General features: G+C 40.2%; 1 protein-coding gene across 7 annotated transcripts in view; it reads right to left on the bottom strand.

The window, feature by feature from the left end:
• Positions 1-22542, bottom strand: part of RAPGEF2 (Rap guanine nucleotide exchange factor 2) — a 281466-nt gene that overhangs the window by 61574 nt on the left and 197350 nt on the right. For all 7 annotated transcript variants that reach the window (XM_053255205.1, XM_053255201.1, XM_053255203.1 and 4 more), the window contains one exon: positions 11376-11507. In XM_053255205.1, coding sequence (XP_053111180.1) covers positions 11376-11507 — 132 coding nt within the window. The remainder of the gene's footprint in view (positions 1-11375; positions 11508-22542) is intronic.

Below are 22542 nucleotides of genomic sequence, written 5' to 3'. Positions count from 1 at the left end.
ACATGGATAATGAATACATTCTAGACAAAGTAAAAGGGCAGACAACTAGTGCTCAGTTTCTCAAACTAGAAAGAAAAACTGTAAAGGCAATAGCAGTGGATTTAAATTTCTTAATTATGCATTCAAGTAGAAGGATCACTCAGTATAGATATTTTTTGCATAATATGCTAAAATGTAGCACACTCCAGAATGCACTCTATGATCTGTCACTATTTAGTTCTCCACTTCTGGTTCTCTTATGTAAGTGCTTATACTTTTGGCAAAGGGATCTAGATCCTTCCATGACTGGTCTCAATTGAAAATAATTTGAAATTAATGCTAATGAAATTCACCCATTAATTGAAATTAATGGATGAAATTAATTGACAACCTAGCCAATGTCCTGCATATTCAGCTCCTGCATATTCTTCAATAGAAAGCCTTCCCTCTTATTTATACCGATACACTTGTATGTCTACCACAGAAGTTACATCTGGCAACTTCACAGGCCCAGAATATATCTACTTTAGAAACCTGTTTACAGGACTCCTCCTTTCCCAACATACTGTATCCAAGGTTGTTTTTTGTTTGTGGATGAGCACACATGCAATCACTTAAAATTGATTGTTTATTAATGCTGCACTAATGAAAAACTAACAATCTGAAGTAGAGAAAATTCATAAGAAATTATGAAGATTAGGACACTGTTGCATGAAATGCAACAGACATGTTTATTTGGATGCAATGTAATATAGGACAGGCATCCCTCCCACCCCAAATGAAGCTGTATCAATATAAAAGAGGAAATATCTTTCATTCCATTCTTCTTAATCTATGCATGAAATTTCTGGGAGAGGTAAACCACAGGTTTGGCCTGAAGTGTCATCAGTATGCTGATGACGTGCAGCTCTACTGCTCATTTTCACCTTCTGATCCTGGGAGAAAGCAGAGACTCAGGGGTCAGTCCTGATATACATGGGGACAAACAGACAAACATAATGGTGCAACCTTGCAGGTGAGGGACAAAGGCTTTCTGTGCTGCCAAAAGTTCCAAGCAGTCCATGTTGGACAGGCTCAAGAGCCCAATGATTGCATGTTGTCTACAATGACTACTCCATCCTGTAATCCAAAGTGTCCACTATCACTGTGATGGAGAGATTGGCAGGACGATGACACATCCAGGGAAAGGACCTTGTATTGGTATGCTTTAGTACCAATGTGAAATCAAAGATACTTCCAGCACTGAAGTCTGATAGAGAAGTGGAACTATGCAGGGGTCAATCTATCAATGCAAACCAAGTGCTTGAATAAAAAGAAAAGATGATTGCCTGGATAGAAACCATGGAGAATATGAATGGTGGTAAACATGTATTGATATCAAATAGATCCAGGATAGGAGGAAATCCTCCAACCTGCTTTGGTGCTGTGAAAGAACATGTTCAACCATATCAGAGTGCAAGGATAGGGTCGACCTGAGTCTGCCAAATGGAGGCGCAGGAAGAAATTAAATTTCACATCCTATGAGAATTATGGTAAGAACCAACTGTCCTGAGGTATAGTTGATCCATGTTGGATAGAATGAAAGGACATATGACCTGACTGAGGGAAACAGTCATTTGCAGTTAGAGCAGGAAGTGGCCTTTTCTTGGGAGGAGAGAGCTCTAGACCTAGGTGAGGTGAATTGCTTTATTAGAGGATATGGAGGTGTTGAAAAGAATGTGTGAGGAAGACTATGCTGGCTCCTTTGTTGATGTGGCCAGACACACATTATAGGCTTGGAGGACTGAGATGACTGGAAGTCCAGGACCATCAAGTGAGTAGTAGAGCAGAGCTTTCTTAGTTGCACCAGAGCATTATCTGTTTCAGACCGAAACAGAGCTTCCCTGCCAAAAGGTAGGTACTTAACTTTCAAGCTGTTTTCTAGGGTGAGGACAGATTATTTGAGTCAGGCATGAATTTGTAGGGTAACTACAGCAGTTGAAAGCCTCAATTCATAGTTCACCATGTGACAGGATGCATGGATTTGCTGTTAATCCTCAGCACCTTGGTTTGGAAGAGAATCACCAACTCAAGTAGAGGCACTTGAAAAATGGAGCAGTCTTCTGCTTCAGACGTTGTTGATGCCTGTACATGCATATCCAGCAACTGGTGATCCTGAGATGGGGCACTGCAGAGAATAAAACTTTACGTGATTCATATCTAGTCTGTGTTCTCTGTAGGTGTGGGTAGGTAATTACTGCTTAATCCTGGGTTGAAGAAATTCTACCACCACTGAATTGGGTGATGGGTGGAATAGAAGCAACACAGTCTTGAGCTAGCACCCTATAGGCAATAGGAGGTTGGTGAGACTAAATATGATTTATCCCAAGAGTTTCTGGTCACCTTGAAAAGAGTGGGCAATATATCACCATCTAAATACAGTGTGACAGGGAAATCAGTATCCACTTCTATCAGCTGGATTACAGTTGACAGAACAGGGGAGTGGGTTGTTGGACCTCAAGGCCAAGTGAAGACAACATCCAGTTCCATATAAAAATGAAGATGAGCCTCCACCAGTGTTCCCTCTAACAAGGATTCCAGATGTTGTTGACTACAACTCCCATAATCCTTAAGCAAAGGCTATTGCAGTTGGGGTATGCTGGGAGTTGTAGTCAACAACATCTGAGAATCCCTCTTAGAGGTCAAGAGGGAGTTGTAGTCAACAACATCTGAGAATCCCTCTTAGACCACTGGCCTCCAGTAGCTCAGTGGTCTGTCAGTTTCTAGGGTGTGGTCCTGATGTAGCATCTAAAGTTAAAGACAGATGCCTTGGATTTGGCATAAGATTCAAGAATGCAAAATCAGTGCTGGAGCCTCAGTTAAAGGATAGACGTTTTGAGGATAACCGTTGGAGTCTGAGAGAAAGGTGTGATTGGTACGGGGCACAGAAGGGCTGAAGGAGTAGTGTACAGAAGAAGATGTGGGGAGGCCTGAAGCCAGAGTGGTAGACCTTGAGGAAGTAGTAGGGGACTGAAGGGGCAGCTGTGGATCATTACCCAATGGAGGCCTTGAAAGCACCTCTGACAGAGGTGAGTGACGAGAGGTAGAGAAGTGATGTTCTCAAGAAGAGTGTCATATGTGGATGGTGATGGTGATCAATCCTGACACAAGTACAGATGCTAGCCTGAAGATCAAGAACATGACATAAAGGAGATAACTGTCACTATTCTCCATAGTGCCATTCCCTGCATTGCTTTAGGAGGAATAATAGTTCAGGCCTCCACTTCCCCTAACTTCATATGAAGGGGAAAGTTGATAGTGATAGAAAATGGTATTTGGTTTGCTAGAAGATTCTGAGGCCTAGCTGTATGAGCTTTTGTGCAATCAGTGGATAGGTTGGCAGGAGAGCCAGCATCAGTAGTCAGCTACAAAGGCTCAGAGATGCACGGCTGCTGAATTGGCTGAATTGTTGATAGTGTCCAGGTTTTGAATTTCTGAAGTAGGTTGGGCCAGAGGAGCTAGAAGAGAGAGCAAGTCACCAGATAGTTTCATCAACAAAGGTACTGGGGAGACCACATGATTGTGCGAAGCAGAGATCAGTCTTTTTAGGGTCATGGAAAGATGAACAATCTGGCTTTCACTTCTTAGACTGGACAGTTGCTGATAGGTTCAAGGATGACACTGGTACTGGGGAGGAGTTTGATAGCTGTGGACTTGTTATGAGGTCTAGAAATGGGACTCCATACATCTCCTGGTACCCCCTACAGTGCCTGGCCTGTATTTAAGAAAGAGTCCAATCCAGGAAGGAAACAGTGTTCATCTACAGAGTCAAAGAGTAGCCTGGGGGTTCAAGTATGGAAGGAAGCATGGCCATAACATTCTTTCCACACAGGGGGCAAAATCTACAAGAAACAAGATCTACAGCTGCAGGCATATTTATGAGTGGGAGAAAGCTAATATAATATTAGTGGTCTTATAGTTGTTTCTTTAAGCCTGTATCGGAAAAACAGTAAAAGAGGTGGCTCTTTTCTTCAAAAAAGCCAGGGCTAACATTAGATCAGCAGACACTGATGTCTCAGAACATTTGATTACAATAAAATTTAAATTATTATTATTATTCCAACTACTATTTTGGGTGGCGGGGGAGAACATTTGCCCTCAGGCTCCTGGGTGGATTTTTTAAACTCACTTCTACAATCAATATCTGTAAAGATAATTTATTTCTTAAAGATAGAATTTCTTAAAGATGATCCAAATAAAAGTTCCAGCAAGAGTGTCAATGCTATGTAAATGTACAGCTTGTGGGGGGCTGGCGGGGGGGAGGCAGATATAAATTGCCTATCCTGACCCTGAAAAATATATTATATTTTTTTTTTGTTCAAAGCATCTCAACAAACTCTCATAGATAATTATTCTAGCAGGATTACATATTGAATTTTGGCAAGAAATTCTTGCCCTAAATGGATTTTTCTCTCATGTGTAGCATATGACACACAAATTTAGAAACAATATGAATATTTAAACAGGAATATTCTCAGATTATTGCCAAAAGCATCCCAAGATTCAGTTTCATGATTTATTCAAATCAAAGAAGATCTACAAATGTATTTTTATTGTAAACAGCTGCTCTTAAAGCTGAACTATTTAATACTTGCCATGAATCAACATAGAGGAAACAGCAAACTGAGCATGCACACCATAAATAAAGTTTGTGGCTAATATATATATTTTTACTTCAAAATCAAACATGAAGTAAACAATTACTTTTCAAAGTTATTTGCATATGCCTACATAGGAAATATATCTTTAAACACAGAAGAGTCACTCTGAAGCAGGAATAGAAAGAAAATGCACAGTGTAATCTGTGACGTTAAGATTTACATAACTTACTAGGCAAAATATAGTAGTTTTGAGAAGATAGATATAATGTATCAACTTTCTAAAAAGTCTCTTATTTCCCATAATTCATTTCCATAGACTCTGGTTTATGTCTGCTAGAATGCATTAAATACCAGCTGATGGCCAGTGATTCTCACTTGTGCATGTGCATTGTAGTAAGATAGCATGCTCATCCCACTCCGCCCCACTATTCAAACTGTGAACGCTTTCTCGTGATCACTGAGAAGGGCTTGAGGGCAGGCAGCAGGGAAGGCAGCTCTAACTTATCTCCGCCGCAAATGATCCATCAGTCCTTGCTGGGCATGCTCCCCATGCACCCAGACCATCCTCTTCTGGCTCAGGCAGCGCAGAGGGTCGGGACCGTGGTACTTTGTCCCAGCCCCCGGAAATCTCATAATGCACTGCTGAGTGCATGGTGCATTGTGGGTATGCCAGCAGTGATGGGTGGGAACCTGTCAGTGCTACAGTGCTGGCTAAAAGCAGTTGGCACGGCACCCAATTGAAAAAAAAATGGGGCTAAGGAGCACTCGTTTCCTTAACTCCATTTAGGAGGCTGGCTCCGCAGGTGAATTTTCTGCCGAAGTGCCACAATCCCACGGGTTCTTAAGAACAGGCTTGGCTGTCTTAGCCCTCTTTTGGCTGTGCGTGTGAACAGCCTCTGTATCTACTAAAATGTGAAAACAGAGCTAAAATAGTGCTTTACTAATACAGCACTACTGAACAAGAAAATAAAATTTTTTAAAGCACACATTTTAATATTTACTTATAAGTAGTACAGAATTGCTAGCACTACAGTCATGATATTTGCACTCAGTGAAACTTGGCTGCCCTCCTCAGATACTACCATTATTGCTTCCCTGTACTTTGGACATCGCTTTTTATTCCCCTCACAGACCTTGCCTATGGTGGCCTTGCCTCCTTTTTCTAAATTCTGCCAGTTTGAGCTCCTAGAATATAAGTACCCCATCAAATGGTGCAGTGGGGAAATGACTTGACTAGCAAGCCAGAGGTTGCCGGTTCAAATCCCTGCTGGTATGTTTCCCAGACTATGGGAAACACCTGTATCGGGCAGCAGCGATACAGGAAGTTGCTCAAAGGCATCATCTCATACTGCAAGGGAGATGGCAATGGTAAACCCCTCCAGTAGTCTACCAAAGAAAACCACAGGGCTCTGTGGTCACCAGGAATCGACAGCGACTCGACAGCACACTTTACCTGTACTCGATCAGGACAAGGCCTATCTAGTCCAGCAACCTGATACCCACTGCAGCTAAAAAGTTGTCTCTGGGAAACCCATTAGCAAAAAATGTCCTGCCTCTCCCGCAATTGCTCCCCTACACTCAGTACTCAATGTTCTCTGAACCCGGAGGTAATATGCAGTCATCAGCACCGGTAACCTTGATAGACTTGTCCTCCAGTAATTTGCCTAATTCTCTTTAAAGCCATCTAAGGAGTGGCCATCACCATATCTTGTCACAGCAAATTCCATAGGTTAATTGTGCACTGCACGAATAAAGAATTGCTTTTGTCTGTTGTATATCTCCTGCCAATCAGTTTAATTAGATGGCACCTGGTTTAGTTATTGTGAGGAGAAGAAAAACTTCTCTATTCACTTTCTCCACACCATGCATAGTTTTATCAGCATCAATCATGTTCCCCACTTAAGTCACCTTTTTTCTAAACTGAAAAACCCCTTATGTTGTAACCTTTCCTCATAAGGAAGCTCTTGTCCACCCCTGCCACACTTCCTACCACTTCTCAAAATCTGAGCTCCTTTTTCTATGCCCCTTTGCATCTCTAAATCCCAACTCCCTCAACTTTCATTTCAGACCTAGATGTTTGGCATGCTGCCTTCTTCTCTGACAAGTTCCCCACTGTGCTTGTGTGATTCCAGTTTTCATATTCATAACATTCATGTTTCACACAGCTGATTACAGCCTAACTCTTTCAAACTCTGAGTTTGGAAAGACTTCCCAGCATACTGTCTTGATCTTATCTTTACTAAGAAGTGTTCTGTCTCTGTTGTAGAATTTCCTCTATCTGACATCACCTTATCTCCTTCAGTGCTCTATGCACACCACATGCTCTGCCTCTTGCTTCATCTGTGATCTTCCATCAGTTGATCCAGTAGCTTTCCTATAAGTTTTGTTCCCCTTGTCTGTCACTTCTGTCCACTCTTTACTCTAGCTCAGATTTTTTACTCTAACCTCTCATTGATTCTTGATTTGTTTTCCTCTTCTCTCACCCATTAGCGACCCCTATAATCCTAGCCTTGGTTTACCTTTTTCATTTGATATCTTCACTCATGCTCTCAACCAGCTGAACACTTGTGGAAGTGGTTGCTTGCTGATTTTGTAATTATGAATCAATTCTTTCTTCCCTTTCTGACCTTTTTCTTACTAAGCAACATATTACCACCACCTTGATCTGTACTAAGCTTAGGAACCCTTGGGGTCTCTCTCTCTCTCTCTCTCTCTCTCTCTCTCTCTCAACCTTCAATGCCCTATTAAGGTTTACCCCACCACTCCCTCAAAACCTCCTTTCTTTGGCATCAGGCAGTTGAGCCATTAAAATGTGGATTCAGTTCTGACTCAGATTCATCAGGCTGCTGGGGTGTGTGTGTGTGTGTGTGTGTGTGTTTTAAACATTGGTTCAGGCACTAACTTTAAAGTGGTTTGGTAAACGGTTCTGAAATATTGAACTGGCTTAGATAAAATCTCATGCAGAGTATCAAACCTGTAATTGATTTAAATCTGTAAGGAAATAAACATTATGCCCCTTTTCCATACTACAAGCAGTGTATTACAGTTAATGTCTGTGGAGGTAGCTAGGACATTGTGATTATTTCCTAGATCTTGATATTTTATTAAAATTACTGTGCCTATATTGTGTATGGTTCAGTAACTAGCCTCTTTGCTATGAAACAGCAAACTTAAATAAGCAAGGAAGCAATATTATTATTGTTATTATTTATTCAATTTCTATACTGCCCTTCCAAATAAGGGATCCAAATAAGATGGATACCTGTCCCCAAAGGGCTCACAATCTAAAAAGAAACACCAGCAACAGTCACTGGAGGTACTGTGCTGGGGGTGGATAGGGCCAGTTACTCTCCCCCTGCTAAATAAACTTAATCACCACGTTAAAAGGTGCCTCTTTACCAAGTTGCAGTGAAAGTCTCTTCTTAGCGGCTGGAGAGGAAAGGCTTTATACACAGCCATACAGGGAGGCCTCAGGCAAAATGATTATTTTACTAATGAGGTTAAAAGTACTGAACATCACTATCTCCCAACCTCCCCAACACACACACACCATTCCCTCTCTTCTCCTACTTCCTTATTAAATATTTCCCCCTACCTCTAGTTCCTTAGGGTTCTAGCCCTTTCTTCTAAGAAATCTCACTAATATATTGGGGGGGGGGGCAGCCCTGATTCAGAGGAGTGGTAGAAAGGAATAACTGCAGTGCCAAGGAAACACAAGAAGCTTCTTGCCACAGTTTAAGTATTTTCCAGTCCAAGACCCCATAGCTAGACCACAGCACATTGAGTAAATAAATGTACCAGGACTAATACCAGTCCTCAGATCTTCCTAGGAATCTCTCCTGCTCCTCCCCCCTCTTTTCAGATAGCCTACTGGCAAATATTTTTTCCCAAGTACAGCTGAAGCAGAGAAGAGCCCTGAACCGCTGCCCCTGGCATAATAATCTCATGAATGTGCAATTACTAAGCCACTTATTTTGAACCAGTGACCACTTGGTGTTTAGGTATTAAGTTCAAGGCAATGAAGAGATTCCAAGTTCAGATTCAGTTCCAGTTCACTGAAAAAAACCTTTACAAACTGGTTGAGTTTGAGTTCAGGCTTAAATTTGATTCAATGTTTGCTACTCACCTCTTAGTCTCTCTTTATTCCTAATAAAACTGAACATATATACTTTCCCTGTTTATCCTTGCTTTCCTCATCCTGCCGTCTCTCTCTTCCTGCCTTATTGTCGAATTTTAGAATGTCAGTTACTCAGGGCACAAACTTGTCTTTCTTTTGCTCTGTAAAGTGCCATGTATGCAACAACAACAAACAGCAACTTCCTCGATATTTGGGTCACGGCTCCTTATTCTGCAATCTATTGAGCATGAAGCACAGACTTCCAGATGAAAGACCAACAGTGTAAAATTCATAAGTACAACCAAATGGGACCAAAATATTGCACTTTGAATTACAAGAAGCTTACAAATGTAAAATAGTAGATACTGTTGGTTTACAGTTTTTTTTAAAGATGTAACTCAATGTTCTCTTCTTGGTTAAGATTCTGAACTGAGTTTGTGATTTTAGATGGTTCACCGCATCAGAAGAGAGAGACTGAGCAACTGCCTGACTGCTCAATTCTCTTGCAATTCAGCGCCTAATAAGGTAAGCCAGCTGGAAGGAGTCCCTGAAGGAAGCAGGTTAAAGCCATAGGCCTGCTAGAAGCAAGTATACATTGTGTGCCCCTAGCTTCCAAGACACTCAGACATAAATAAGATTCTGGGTCTGCAGCAGCACCCCAATCCAACCTTCAGGTTAAATATCTTAGCAGAGCAGCAATACCTGCATTAGTCACAAGATGCGAGCTCCAACAACGAAAGGTTAAGATAATTAATCTGTTTGAGTCAATATAGATACACCTATTCTGCTACATGCAATGACATAAGCAGTCTTTATTACAGAATCTCTTTTTCTGGATGCAATTGATTTTTTTAAAAACAAATTTTTGACATTATATAGTTTACAAACATCTTCCCCAGGTTATATCCCCCCGCCACTGCCCAGCCCAGTTGATTAAAAAAACCTGAATCTGCTTTTGATTAATACAAGCTGGTATGATCCCATTGTGTAATATCCCTACAACAACTGAAGTAAGCATTGACATTGTGATAATAAATACTTCAGTTTATTAACTAATTTTCAGATCCAGTAATGAAAAATATGACCACAAATTTACTAACAAGGAGAGATCAGAGTTTTGGTGTGTGCCATTTTGTCTTCAGGAATTCCATCTGTTTCAGAGATCACAGGCTTTGTTTGGGCTGGCTTCTAGCAGCTGGGATTACCAAGGGGCAGTTTTGACCTGATATGGGACCTACTCTCTCAACATATAAATACCAATTCAACTGGATTAATGGGTAACTTAACCCAAGGATACTAAAACATCTATTATATTAATTCTCCTGGGTGTGCCTTGGAATGTGCGTCCCAGAGCCCAGCTGATTGGCTGGGCAGCGGATGAGCCAGATTGGCTGAGGCCCACCCAGGAAGACTGGTTGCCACGGAGGTGGCCCAGCCGTGGAGGCAAGGCCCAGGAGCGGGGAAAGAAAGTGGCGGGGGGGGGCAGAAGTGGCGCTGGGGAGGAGAGGTGGCTGGGCCCAGAAGCGAAGCATGGGGCAGAATGCGAGGGGAGAGGTAACCGCCAGCCCCAATGAGTGCACAGATGCTCTGTGTGGAGTCAGCTAGTATTAAATAAATTATTCAGATTGTTCCAATGCCTCACTTTCTGATAGTCTCACTGTCCATTCAACTACTATAGGTTTTCCAGCAGATTAAAATTAACACTCCTCAGAAAAATCATCATAGTCCTCCTTAGTGTTCAACCTGAACATTGCAACATATACCATTTAAGACAAGACAAAGAGATTTAGAATTGAGATAGTAAGAACAATATTTCACAAATCCACATAGTGCTTACAGTCCCCAGATTTAAAGTCTTCCTATATAGAATGCCACAGATTCCCTAGGCACCATTCAACATATATTTCTATGGCATTCTCAATGTGCAGTTGAAAACTGCATTACTGTGGCATGAATCTACTGATGATTTGCCAGAAGACAGATGTTTAGTTGTTTCTTCAAGGGAACATTTAGGTATCTGAATGTTTCTATTGTGCCATATCTTTTAATCCGCTAATGACTTTATATTACCAAACATGATAAGATTTGGACAATTAAATGCAAATTGTAGAATTAATGTGCATGCACAATGGGAATGATTGCCAAATTCTAAAATTAAACTCATGTCATCAGAAAACATGTCATGCCTGCTGGGAAGTCTGTCTTCCACTTAGATGATGGACAATCATTATGAAAGAACTGCAGAGAGCAGTAGTATTTGATCCCTTTGTTATCATTAACATGTTATCCACATTTCTGCCAGATGATTAATTACTAAAAGTAAACAAGTACTTTTTCCACTGAACAAGTAGGAAAGTGTCAGAACCATTACAGGCTACAAATTGGAATTTGCTCCCCAAGTTTATGCTGCCGTTTAAAAGTGAATCAGTCAAACTGCTCTATTTCTCAGATGGAGAACTTAAATACATGAACACACACAAAAAAGGAAAGGAATGGGATCAGTGCAAAAGGGGTATTAAATTCTGATGGTTAAACTGAACACTCCTATATTTCCTTTTAATCATTCCTACCAGTTTGTCATTTTGAAAGCACAGATGTCTTAACCTTAGTAGGTCTACTGTAATTGTTCACTATCATACCTGGTAGATATCAGACAGGCTGCTGCTTCCAGAGTCACTAGTGATGCTACATCCTGAATGACTGGATGAAACGTGGGTCACCTGTGGGTGGAGACTGTCAGTGAGGTGTAGTTTTGTGAAATCTGCAGGAAGCTGTAGATGGGAGTAAAAAAAGAGAGAGATAATTAAAATTTGTATTAAGGCAAAAACTGCATAAAAATTTGATACAATAGTACACATCCCTCTACTAAACCATTCAATACTTTTAAGGAAACTTTATGGCTTAAAAATGTAGCAGAGAAGATTAAAGTGCTATCCTTTTTTAAATTGTGGAGAATAATAATAACTTTTACAGCACTTAAGTGCATAAAGTGCTCATATGTGTTATCTTAATGTTATCATTACAACCCTATAAGGTAAAACAATACTAAGGCTGTTGCTTTAAATATAACAGCAGAATGAGCATTACTGAAAACAAACCCTTCGTGTGTACTTAGTGAGAGGAGAGCTGGTCTTGTGGTAGCAAGCATGAGTTGACTCCTTAGCTAAGCAGGGACCACCCTGGGTTGCATATGAATGGGAGACAACAAGTGTGAGCACTGTAAGATATTCTCCTTAAGGGATGGAGCTGCTCTGGGAAGAGCATCTAGGTTCCAAGTTACCTCCCTGGCATCTCCAAGATAGGGCTCAGAGAGATTCCTGCCTGCAACCTTGGAGAAGCCGCTGCCAGTCTGTGTGGACAATACTGAGCTAGATGGACCTATGGTCTGACTGAGTATATGGCAGCTTCCTATGTTCCTATGTACATACTCATGAATAATTCCCACTGGAATCACATGGATGATTTCAATAGTAGTTAGCATGAGTGTGTTTAGGACTACAGCAATCGACCAGTGACAGACATACCTGTAAATGCTTAAATATAAGGCTTTGTGAAAAATAGGAATGAGGGGGAGAATGTTTCAGTTACTAGAATAGGTTTCCAGCTTTCCTGATTTCCCAGGATTACAGAAACCAATTATAACAGTAGTATAGTAAAGTAAGCTGTTGACTTCTGAAGCACAAATACAAAAGCAAAATCATACATCATGCAACACGTCAGAAAAGGAGATTGTATTAAAACAAATGGGACTCAGAAATTTCCCTTCTGAAGAAAACCACATGGCATTCATGGACAATGGGAGCTCTCCAAATTGCTATGTACCATACATGTGTGGGTGTTTGTACTATTTTTTGTAAGTAGTAAGCTTGAGTAACAAGTGAATAATAAAACCCTTCATCTATCTAAGCCTTAGCTGCACTGTCTGAACCTATGTTGGTCAACTATACTTACTTAACCCATCTTTCATGCTTCTCAGTTGCAAATTCCTGTCATCAGCATATTTTCAAATAATATAGGGGAATTTAATATGAATTTAGGGCTGAAAACTCCTTCAAGGACTGAAAATCCTTATTAGTGGTTTGTTGGGAAGAAATTTCAGGAATGCCTTGCATTCTAGACACTATCCTTTCTTTAGAACCATATTAAACATAACAGTGGCAGAATTGCATTTCTTTTTCTATGTCTGCCCTGTTCACATATAAACTGCAGTGGGAGGGATCTTTGAACAGTAAAAGGAGAACACGGGATGGACGAGTGATGAATCCTCTTGTACATCTTACTTTTCATTTGTCCATTCTAGCCACATTTCTGCATTCCTAGCTCTGATAGGGTGAACTGTCATTCTCTTGGCAATCCATCTCACACCATAGCTCATACCATAACATGTCCTATATTCAAACTGCATTTTCTGAAGCAACTAAGAGGTGTTGCTGAAGAGCATGGCTTCATAAAGCCACAGTGTGAAAGCTAGATGCTTTCACAGCTGAACTTGAAGGAATTCAACTGATACTGGCAGTGTTGTGGCAGAAGCAAGTGCTAGCCAACCAGGTACATTAATAAGTATTATTTAGCGGTTCTAGTTCTTCCTGCTTTCCCTCAGTACTAGACCCCACTTTAATTCCAATGCAGTTTCTATATAGGAGGACCACTGTCTCTCAGAGAGCATTCTCCGACTAATCAATCACCTAATAAAGGTATTTGCACAGTCCAGCACAACTACTAAACTACCCTGTTAAATTTTGAACACATAGCGTGCCTCATTCTACTGTATGGGGTTAATATAGAAGTAAAGTCTCCCCCTCCTAAAAATAACAGATCTGCCACTTTAAAATGAGCCTCTTCGCAGAGGATACTGTCAATGTGATTTAGTCATGACTAGCTTTCTCTGGATACAAGCCATTCTTTTTATTTTGTTTTTCTTGCAGAAGAAAATTTGTGTACAATAATAACCAGTACTTAAATCTGTATTTGCATTTAAACATTTTTAATCCATTATTACTACCCAAAAAACCATCTCTGTGAAAATACTTTTTAAAGCTTCTTTAAAATCAGGCTGCTAAAACGTTGGCAGAAAGAGTAAACCACCAAAGCATTATGGATTTAAGAAAAAATTTATTTTCACTGTATCAACTATTTCACTGTTTTGATTGTTTTTAATGCTGTTTTAGAGCATTGTTTAAAAAAAATTAAATTCTTGTGTTTTAAATTTCTTGTTTTTGTTTTTTAACTAATGTTTTAATGTTGTTTTTATCTGTTGTAAACCGCCCAGAGACATAAGTTTTGGGCAGTATAAAAATATGTAAATAAAAATAAAATAAAATAAAAACTATATTAGAAGTTGTGCCCCACTTAACCACACATCTTTGTATGTGAAAGAGAGAGAAGCAAAGGGCACATGCCTTAATGGGAATCTACACAATTTAAGAGGCACAGAAAGGCAGCCCCAAGATGTTCTATGTCTGTGCTAGGTGTCTATTTCTTTTAAAGTTAGCAATAGATATAGGCTCTGTGTTTTGGGGACACTATAGCAAGTAACTTTCAGGAGCTAACAGCCTGACTGCCACAGTGTGCATGCTTCTAACATCAGCACACAAGGAGCAGTAGTCCACCTGCTGATCACTGAGTTTCAGACCAGCATGGCAGAGCACCCCTGTGTGTTCATTGATGTTAGAACCATAGATACTGTGGTAGTCATTATGCTAGCCAAGTCTGCCCACCACCACACAATCTGCACACATCATTCATTCTTCTGACATTCAGCATTGCTCTCTTATTTATAGAGTCACTATAAATTAAATATTTGCTATCTAAGATAAATCCTGTATTATCTTTTACACAGATAAAACACAATATTAAACACCAAATTTGTATGACAGCTTTTTATTCATTACGTCTAGAATCTGCTATGAAGATGTAAATTGAGCACAATAAGCATAATTTCTTTCTTCAAATAATTACACCACTGGGGTGGGGGTGGGGGGGACAGAAAGAGGAGAGTGATTCCTCAAATGTACTCTGAACAATTCAAAAACAAAAAATAAATTATAAGTTACTATAATAAATCATAGTGTAGCTTATGGTACTGGTATGGGAAAATGCAAAGAGCAGACTAGGGAATAAGAGTTTAAAACTAAGCAATATAGAATGAGTATTTATGAAAATATACTTTAAGACACAATTTAAAAAAATTTCACAATGTTCAAGACTCTTCAGAATTTCAATAAGAAGTTTTAGGGAGTAATCCTGAATCTTGAAGTATAAAAGGAAGGATGAAGTAGTCTGTTATTCATCATTTCTGAGTGACCTTATAGAGAACCATAAGGATTGCTGACACAGCTTAACCAAGTTAAGAGACAAAGGCAAAGTGATTTCAAGGTCTCATGGGAAATTATTAAATATATATATTCTTTTGATTAGCTTCTACAAAGCTAGTATGAATACATTTTTTCATAACTGTTCAATTACTGAAGACAACGCATACATAAAATTACCTCTTCCATCATATATGCTTAAAGAATCCACCTTGTTAAAAAGCAAATCACTGAGCATAAAATTATTATTCATTTGTTTGCATTAGAGAATGACAAGCAAGATTCATGTGTGGGGTAAAGGGCAGGGAAAGTTATGCTTAATAAACCACTTTTAGGGCATAATAAATAGCTTGAATGTGTGCTCCACTATTGTGGAGATCTGGTTTAACTGGAAAAATTCACACTGTGGCTCTTCCCCAACATTGCTCCAGTTCCCAAGATGAGACACACTGGCAAGGGATTGAGCCATAGTTCCTCTCACATGGCCTGAACAGACTGGCATTACTGGATCAGTATGGGAGGAGCACATGCTGCAGAGGTTCCCATGCCCTAAATGTAGTGTCTAAATCTAGCCCCAATAATCACACTGAAATTATGTTTTGTTCCTTTCTAGATGGGTCCACAGGGCACACAAGGTTTATCTCTTGTGCAGAATAGGCTTTTCCCTGGATGTATAGATTTCAAGAATAAATATACAACTGATCTGGTTAGCCCTTGGAAAGATCTCTGGATACCTCAACGGTCATGTACTTGCCTATTGCTCTGGTCCTTTTCCACTTTTGCAGAGGTCATAATCATTAACTGACCATGAGCAGGGCAATCCATAAAGAAGGAAAACTGAAGCTTTCATATTCTAAAATGAGCCCCTGGTGGCGCAGTGGTAAAACTGCCGCCCTGTAACCAGAAGGTTACAAGTTCGATCCTGACCAGGGGCTCAAGGTTGACTCAGCCTTCCATCCTTCCGAGGTCGGTAAAATGAGTACCCAGAATGTTGGGGGCAATATGCTAAAATCATTGTAAACCACTTAGAGAGCTCCGGCTATAGAGTGGTATATAAATGTAAGTGCTATTGCTATTGCTATAAAATGTCATATTATGTACCAACATCTTAATTAAGATGCACACATTGGAACATGTACCGTTCATAACTGAAATGGCAAAACAGCACAGTGATGCTAGGTTCCTATAGGACAGCGGGCATGTCTTCATCTCTTGCCTTTGGGCTTTCCAGAGGCATCTGGTGGGCCACTGTGGAAAACAGGATGCTGGACTAGCTGGGTTTGGGCCTGATCCAGCAGGGCCATTCTTACTTTCCCAAGCATCCTACACCATACAAAGTTGTATTGGATTAATGAAATAGTATGTGGCTTCAGTTTTGTCCAGCTGCTCTTATTGCTTAATGCAATTACAAAAAACTGAAACACAATGTTCATTATGGAATAACAGAGTTGGCAGTTGAACAATAATGAGGCTAAGGTTGGCTATAACAGATGGTAGGTAGTCATCTTATAGGCTTCTTTTTGAAGGCAATTCATTTCCTTTCCTAACCAAGTGAGACATTGGGGGGAAATATTAGTTGTATGGTTCAGTGATTTAAAGAGCAGCAGTCAATATACCTAATTACAGAATAATGAACTGATTTCTATTGATTGCATTCATATAGACATGATGCACACAGACATGTCCAACACAGTGTTAAATCTAACAGAGATGTTTTTACTGGAATGCAATTCCTTCAATAATGTTTTGCTTATATATAGTTTCAGCCAATGCAGAACAGTGATTATGTTTTCACATATATGCCATTGCACAAATGCTCTAATCTATCAACTGTGAAGAAATATTTATACACTGTCCTTCAATGGATATTTATTTATTCAGAAACAAAGTCATAAATATAAAAGACAATAATTAAAACAGTTAAATCAGCAACACTATAAACTCAGTTTTTAAAAGGCCGGAGAAAATACATCTTTGACACAGGTGCCAGGCAAGCCTCCTAGGGACAGAATTCCAGAAGAAAGGTGTCACAGCCAAGGAAGCCCTCTTTTGAGCATCCACCCACATAACCTCATGGTAAGGATACCTAGAGAAAGGCCTAAAAGGATGACATAAGTGTACAAAAAGGCTCGTACTGGAGTAGCTGATATGTCAGCTATCCAAGTCCCAAAGCCATGTAGCATTTTAAAGGAAACATCCAACACTTGTGCTTGGAAACAGAATGGGTTCTGAATGGTCTTTAAGCACCAGCTAGTTTTATATTCACTACATATACATCACACTTTTGGAGTCCAGAGTGGTACACATGGTTATGTTTATCCTCACAACAACTCTTCGAGATAGATTAGGTCGAAAGATATGTAAGTGACTGGCCCAGAGGCACCAAGTGTGTTTCGTGGCTGAACAGGGATTTGAACTTGGGTCTCCCCAGTCCAACACTAACTATGGCACCATATGTGCAACCAGTTTCCATATGTGCAACCAGTTTCAGATAATAGCCTTGTATCATATTTTGGACTAACTTCAATTTTCAAATAGTACAGAAGAGGCATCTTCACATAAAAAGCATGGATAACAGTGGCAGCTGCCACACCAGCCATAGCTAAGGGTAAGTGATCCATTGCACTGATACCATTTGGGTTCCCAGCTATACAGCTGGTTCTATACATACTCTCCAGGCTGCAGACCTAAAGAGCAGCACAGTCCAGAAGAGGTTCACACACCAGTTTTCTTGGGCATATGAACCACCCACCAACATGACCACGCGGCAGACCTATACTTCACTTTATTGGACCTCATCCAATCCATTCAACTATAGCACTTTCACCAATAAAGTAGTAAAATACCACCTTAAAGGAGTATGGGTATAGATACAGAAGTCTTAATTAAAACTAGCCGACCTTGCACAGAACATCTGTGCGGTATTTGGGGCTGGCATTTCCCGCCTGGGCCAGTTCTTCCTCCCCCTCCCTGCCCGCAGTTTCTGGCCGGCTTTAAAGCTGGCCCATCCTCTCCTGGGCCATCTCCTTTTCCTGGTGGCCCAGCCACCGCCTCACTACCATGGCCGGGGCTGCCGCCTCCCCATCGCATCTGGGCCTGCCGCTTCCCTCGTGCGGATCTTTCCCAATCAGGCCCCAATTTCTCTGTCCTTGCTCTTGTCTTTGCTGGGAACTCATGCAGCATGGAGTGAAAGTTGAGCCCCGAAGACACACATCCCCAAGGTGGGCAGCGAAGAGAAATAATTATATAGATACTAAACATTGCCTCTTTTTTTGTTCTTCTGTTAAAGATCTTCATTTCTGTTTCAATACATCAACTAGAAGGTAACTATTTTTACATCAATAACTTTACCCAAATATACTGTATCTGGAAATATACAACTCACACACACACACCCCACACACAATCTTCAAAGAGATAGACATATTATGTCTCAGATATCAACCTCATCAGGAAATGGCATAACTTCCCTAAATGCTTGCCTGGAGGCAGTAATGGGCTGGATGAGGGATAACAAACTGAAGTTGAATCCAAAAAGATGGAGGTACTGACTGTGCGGGGCCAAGACCCGAGAGATGGTTTAGATCTGCCTGTTCTGGATGGGTTTATACTCCCCCTGAATAATCAGGTACGTAGCTTAGAGTTCTGGACCCAAAGTTCTACCTGGTTTCTCAGGTGGAGACAGTGGCCAGGAGCGTGTTTTGCCAGCTTTGGTTGATACGTCAGCTATGTCAATTTCTAGAGGTGAATGACCTTAAAACAGTGGTACGTATGTTGGTAACCTCCAGGCTTGACTACTGTAATGCGCTCTATGTGGGGCTGCCTTTATACATACTCAGGAAACTACAATTAGTACATAATGCGGCAGCCAGATTGGTCTCTGGGACAACACAAAGGGACCACATAACACCGGTTTTAAAATAACTGCACTGGCTGCCAATATGTTTCCGGGTAAAATACAAAGTGCTGGTTATTACCTATAAGGCTCTTAACAGCTTGGGTCCAGGCTATTTGAGAGAGTGCCTCTTTCCTTCCCTGCCACCTGTTATGATCTTCTGGAGAAGTCTGGTTACAGTTGCCCCTGGCTCATTTGGTGGTGACCCAGGACCGGGCTTTTTCTGTGGCTGCCCCAGGGCTGTGGAATAAGCTTCCTGCTGAAATAAGAGCATCTCCTTCTCTGTTTGTTTCAGGAAGAACCTCAAGACCCTCCTGTTCTCTCAGGCTTTTGATTAGAATTAATTTTAATAATTTTAAAAAACTTGTTTTAATAATTTTATTCTATTGTTTTTATTGTCATGTATTTTAATTTGTGATTTCTAAATATTTTATTTTGTACACTGCCTGGAGATATACATATCAGGTGGTATAAAAATATGATTGATAAATAAATAAATAAATAAATAAATAGTATCAATATAAGCTTTTGGAACAAAATGGATTAAAGATGATCTGCTGACACCCTATGCAGAATAAATTAGATGGGGATCCTGCAGATATTTTTCCATAGTTGTGCCAATATTATAGGATAATCTTGCTACAGGAATCAACAAAGAGTCTGATACTATAGCAGAGGGGTCCCCAACTTGTGGTATTCCACATGTTACTGAACAATAAATTAATAAACAGCTGGGAATGATGGAAGTTGTAGTTCAGCAACATCTGGAGCATATCTGAAAGCTAAGCAGATATGGATTTTATCAGTGCTGAGACCCAGTCACATATAAGATGCTCTGTGGTTTCAGTGGAAGATTGGAAAGTAAGTATCATAAGATGGCCATCATACCGATTTTTACAACTGCCTGCACAACTGAAACAAATCTTTGTCACTGTAACCGCTGCAAGGCATTTACCACACTTGCTTCATGCAATGGATTTCTTATGCCAGAAAAAATAGCAAATAAGCAAATAATAAGTAAATATTTCTTCCAATCAGCCCTCTATGAAATAAAAGTTACAATCCAATGGAAGAAAGTTCAGCACTCCATAACATAGGAAACTATGTCTGAGTTTGTGTACTGCAAATCTGAAGTTTGTTGTGCTTTCTTACTAATCTTCTCTGTTGAGATCAAGAAACATGTAGTCTCTATATGTTATGTAAAAACTAATGTATTATAAGTTGTTTTTACAACATGCACAGGCACATAATCACACTTTAAAATCTTTTCATTGGTACAGGTGGTCATTTATTTAGGAAATACTCTTTAATGGCTTTGTGAAGGAGAGAAGCTAGTAAATTGCATGGCATTCTAAAAACCAACAAGTTATAACTATATTCCCTTTCAGTATGAGTAGAGATAGTATGATCAGATCCGCTAGGGAAAGGAATTTCCTGGAATAGCAGCTACAGGACAGTAAAGAAACAGTGTTAATGAGTTACAATGGGTATCTCATCCACTTATCCTCTGCCATTTAATCAAAACTTTGATAATGAGAATACTAAGGGATAAGTAAGATGGTAAGAGAGCCTGGCTTGTTTCGAATGTTTTCATTGTGAAATAAAATGATTCAAAAAGATCAGAATTATTCTGCTGGCTTTAAAAAAAAAATTAAAAATTGCTCTTTATTCTAAATTAAAAACACATAACTCGATGACCAAAAAGTTTTAAAAACTCAGTTTCACCAATTTAACACAGTGGTGAGAAATAGGGTGCAACTTATACTAAAGCGTTATGGCTGGCAGTCTTCACGGGCAGAAGTGGTATCTGAAAAGGCCCCTAGACATTGTTTTTCTTACAGTAGTTGACACAAGTTGCGCCATTTTAGATTCACTAACCTAGCCAGAACCCTCTGCCACGACCTGATCCCCTACTCAGCAGTAGAAGGAATCTGGCTAGGTGATGCCAGCATTTTCACACATTCCTTTCTCACTCTTATGTTACTTTGTATGTTGAAACTAGTAACAACCATTGGGCCTCTCTGCTCATCCTGTGAACAGAGAAGTAATGTTTCCTTGATTAGAATAACTATATAGACCATTTGGATGTAGGGCAATTACAATGCCAGCTATTGTCATTGTGAGAACCCACAGATGCTTGATATTGTGATGGATCACCAGACTGCCTTCTTGGTCTTTGATTTGCTAGAAGTGTGAAACTTGTATCTTTTTTGTATATAAACCTAGGGCAGACTCCATCTTGGGCTGCTCTGTCTTTGTTGGAAACGTATTTCCCAGAGCCACCCTTTCTTTTTGCTTTGCAGAGGCAAATAAAGCTTTTGAACCATTCTCCTCTTGGTGTGTACTAATTGGGCATTTCGCGCACCAGGTAACACCCAGATTTACCAACAACAGGAGAAGCCACCTATACTAAGGCCTCAACACAAAACTCTATAGAATTTTCTTTTATTTGCATGTGGCCAGTCACGATTTTCACATTCATAATCACAGCAGTGGAGTAGGTGGGTCAGTGTGGTGGCAACTATGGATTTGTTGAAATGCACCATGAGTGCAAGTGAGGAAGGCAATACCCATTTTTGTTGCTCTTTTCAGAGGTAAAGACAACCTGAATTGCACAGGAAAATGCAATATACCAAGAAGATTTTACTAGGTCAGGCATTGTGAGAATACATAAAAGCTGAATGTAATTAACAGCTAGATCAGGAGGGACAGTAAACTGTAAGAAAGGAAAAGTGGACAAGAAGGCATAGTGGGAAGAAGATGGTCCTGTTTCATAGGTATTTAAGAGTCACTCTTGTGTGGCTGTTGCCACTGCCTGAAAAAATAATTGCTATCATTTCTCTAAGCAAGCAATGCAGCTGTTGCTATGGGAGGCAGGAACAAACTGGTCACAGAAACCGGCACAGTGCCAGCTATGAACAGAAATCTATGTAAAACTCCTACACAAGCAGCATACGTATCTACCCTGGGTGTCTTGTGGGTGGTAACATATTTCCTAAGTATCTGATTAATGGAAAATGCTTAAAATTCTGTTTCCATGCCACAAAAGGCAGAACATACTGCAGATAATCTTAGAGTCCATTTCTGCAAATAGCACATTATCACTGAACTCCCTTGCCCTCCTGTGTCAAAAGAACCAAGAATGTTTGCATGTCAGCTATTTCAGCAGGTCACCTTCCAATAGCAAGTAAATTGAGTCAAATCCTAATTGTTGATTTATGACAGCATTAAAATAGCCATAGCCATGGTATTTCATGCTATAGAACATTAGGGTGGTTGGTTGTGGGTTTTTTTGTTTTGTTTTTGCCTTTTGAAAGCAGAACAGCTCTCTTTCATCTGCCATTATAGTCACATTACTGTCAAGTCCACTGCCTGAGAGGCAGTTCAGTAGGCTCAGGCAGCATTTTCAGCAGTCAGCAGTAGCTCAACAGGCATGGGGCATGGAGCTGCCCCGACTGAGTTGGTAGGACAGTTATTATGTAGGGTCGAACAGATCCCTATTAGTTCTTTGGGTCATCTGATCCTCTTGGGCTGGAAGCTGCAGTATACTTGCTAGCTATCTGCAGGGCTGTACTGCAGAGAATAGCAGAGACAAGACCA

The sequence above is a fragment of the Hemicordylus capensis genome, chromosome 5, assembly GCF_027244095.1.
Source record: "Hemicordylus capensis ecotype Gifberg chromosome 5, rHemCap1.1.pri, whole genome shotgun sequence".
Taxonomy (NCBI): Eukaryota; Metazoa; Chordata; class Lepidosauria; order Squamata; family Cordylidae; genus Hemicordylus; species Hemicordylus capensis.
This window is presented reverse-complemented; position numbering and strand designations above follow the sequence as displayed.